We start from the raw sequence: 2,939 nt of genomic DNA, 5'->3' as shown, positions 1-2,939 counted from the left end.
CTATAACTATCGTCATGCCATACCAACTAGCCCAAGCTGCCACACTTGATGTTGCATCCAGTGCACTTTTTCTTCCCATCTCATTTCCCCCTTACCCTTGAAAGCTGAGACCGAAGGCAGGCCACTGTGAGCAACATGTCGTGTAATTTGCATTTTTGCATCCATTGCGACAGTTGTTTTTTTTTCAAGCTCAACTACGAGGAGGGGCGTGCCTTTACGCACATAACTGATTTCCCTCATATCTAATATGCTAATGTGAGATCTTTTCATTGGCATTTGCGTTTTTGTGCAGTATGTCTGCAATAAAAATGAATAAATAAATGAAGCTTACACAGGTCTTTCATGTATCGCATGGGCATAGCCAGTGGAGGTTTGTAATGACAATGCAGGCTCAAAGCTGGTACTTAATTTTCCATCAGTACAAGAACACACATATCTGTCACACTTGTATATCAATCACACACACATACATATAGAGTGATTAAAAACCCTCACTAGAAAAATTTTGGCTATGTCACTGGATCTGTTCATAGCTCAATTTAGGATAGATCCACAAACCAAAAGTTTTGTCCCAGACATATGCCTACTACTTTCTATAAAAGTGATGTAAACATAAATAAGTGGTGCTGAGGGGTAAGGTTGTTCTCGGGTGTTTCGGCTTTGCTGTCACTGTTGTGCACAGTACCCACAAAAATGCTTCCAGTTACACCAAAGAAGTAGGTGCTAACTGCTCAATGGTAAATATTATTATAACTACAAGAGATTAAATGTTGAGAAATAAAGAAAGGTGGAAGGCAAGTAAGTATTATTCCTTTGAAGGAAACACAACAGATGCAGTAAATTTAGTTTGTTGCTGCATAGCCAGCAAATCATTACGCATGAGCTGTCTTTTGGCTTCTGCTCATAAAAGTGGTTATATACGTGCCTCGCGTCTGCTGTCACAATCGTACACTAAATGTTAGCAAGTAGCACGAATATTTCACGAAGAAATTCAAAGCAGTGTTAAAAGGCATTTGCGAATTTCATAGAATCCGGACAGCTCAGGCAATTTTATTGCTTTGCTGAGCCTGAGTTACGGGAGTAGAGCGCTACTTTGATGATTTCAGTCGAAACAACGTTAGCGCTCTTTTTGCAAATCACGCTTATGACTCGTCACGCTGCAACGATATTTCTCACAGCACGTGCAACGCCACTGATATCGTCCGGCCCAGTCCTGCAACAGCCGCCGATCCAGCGAACGTTAAGGTCGATCCACTCGGGTACGTAGGCCGCGAGTGGCTTGCGCGTCAGTCGGTCGTCCGGAACCCAGCCGGACGGAGTGTACATCTCGCCGCTGTTCGGATAAGCGACGAAAGGCACCCGGAGCGGTCCAATGGACCGAAAAGCGGCTGCCACCGATTGCGGAGGGCAGCAGTTGACGCCGATGGCGAATATCTGTCCGTTCACGTCAGCAAGAAGGCACTCGTTCATCACTTCCGCGAGCGGCTCTCCCTTTGCCGTGCAGTGCGGCGCGTCTCTTGATGTGCTGAAGCTGATCCACGCCCGCGTGTCCGGGAACTCGCTCAGCAGTCGCACGAGCGCCAGAGCTTCACGCTCAGCCGGTATCGTCTCGAAGGCTAGCACGTCGCAACCGGCCGCGATGAGGCACCGAACTCGGGGACGGTGCCACTCGACGAGCTCCTCGACGCTCTTGACGGTCGCGTACGCACCCGTGTACTCGGACAAGTCGGCCTGCGCCGCGCCGAACGGCCCCACGGAGCCGGCGACCAGCACTCCCGGTCGCCCGCACTGTTCCCGTGCGGCTATCGCGGCTTCGCAGCTGCGGGCGATTAGGCTCTCGGCTTCGGAAGCGCAAATGCCCAGGTGAGACTGCAGGTTGTCGACGTTCGCCTGGTAGCTGCACGTCGTGACCACGTCGGCGCCGCTTCTGATGTAGCTCTTGTGCACGTTCACTATCGCCGGAAGGTCGGTTACGAGCACCCTGGCGCTCCATAGAGGATCCTTGAGCGGTATCAAACCGCGATCGCTCAACTGTGACCCCATACTTCCGTCCAGAATGCGCACTGGGGCGCCCGTGGAGTTTGCGGGCGCCGCCATGCTTGAAAGGCGTGGATACGGATTGGACCGGCTCGACTTCATCAGGCTTTTCCAGCTTTGGGGCTTCCAGAGCGTGGCAGCTGTTTTGAGCATGGCGGAAAATTTTCAACGTCGGCGATTACGGAGGAAGGAAAGTCAGCGATGTACGAAGATGCACTCATGCAGGTGTTGCAATGTGACTATTATCTTAAACTATCAGACCTCGGAGAGACATACGTGAAGTACTTGAAGGCCCAAGTGGAGCAATCTGATTTGAGCTGAAGTCAAAGTTGTGCGCACAAAGAGTGAAGCGGAAATGCTGGCGTGGCTGTACTGGCGTCAGGCGACTTGCGGGGAACCAGGGTCACGTTTACTGATACTGACGTGATGAACCATTTTAGCCATCTCAATCCTCTAAATATGTGAAGACGCCGCAGCCAATTCAGTGCCGCGATTCCGTTGTGGCGTTTCCAACCATGCATTCCACTACACCATGACTTACTGGAAGACGATGATGATGATGTGAGGCCACTGGCATGGCTCACACCCACTCAGAGGGATTAGCCAAGAAGTACATTACGTGAATTTTTTAGACATTTCAAGTATCTATTCGCTATCAAAAGCCGCGACATCAGACATGAATGGGCTGTCCAGAGGGCCCACGATGCGGTGATCCGGTTTGGCCTGACTGTCCCAACGTAGGAGCAGCCCGCTGCGCGTTGAGCCATGCACATCAGTATACAGCTTTAGATTCATCTATTTCATGTATAGGAATTGATAACAAGAACGAAAAACGCACTTAAACATGGAAAGAGTACAATAACTGTTTTCCCCATTCAAATCAGACGCCATAGTTATTATCT

At 49.8% G+C, this 2,939-nt stretch overlaps 1 protein-coding gene across 1 annotated transcript; it reads right to left on the bottom strand.

The window, feature by feature from the left end:
* Positions 1–338: 338 nt before the first annotated feature.
* LOC119178364 (homocysteine S-methyltransferase YbgG) lies at positions 339–2,548 on the bottom strand. The gene has a single exon (XM_037429563.2). The coding sequence runs from the start codon at positions 2,188–2,190 to the stop codon at positions 1,153–1,155; it is 1,038 nt and encodes a 345-aa protein (XP_037285460.2). The 5' UTR covers positions 2,191–2,548; the 3' UTR covers positions 339–1,152.
* Positions 2,549–2,939: the final 391 nt, after the last annotated feature.

The sequence above is a fragment of the Rhipicephalus microplus genome, chromosome 1 (genome assembly GCF_043290135.1).
Source record: "Rhipicephalus microplus isolate Deutch F79 chromosome 1, USDA_Rmic, whole genome shotgun sequence".
Taxonomy (NCBI): Eukaryota; Metazoa; Arthropoda; class Arachnida; order Ixodida; family Ixodidae; genus Rhipicephalus; species Rhipicephalus microplus.
Note: the sequence above shows the minus strand (reverse complement) of the source record. Positions and strands in the feature narration are given on the sequence as shown.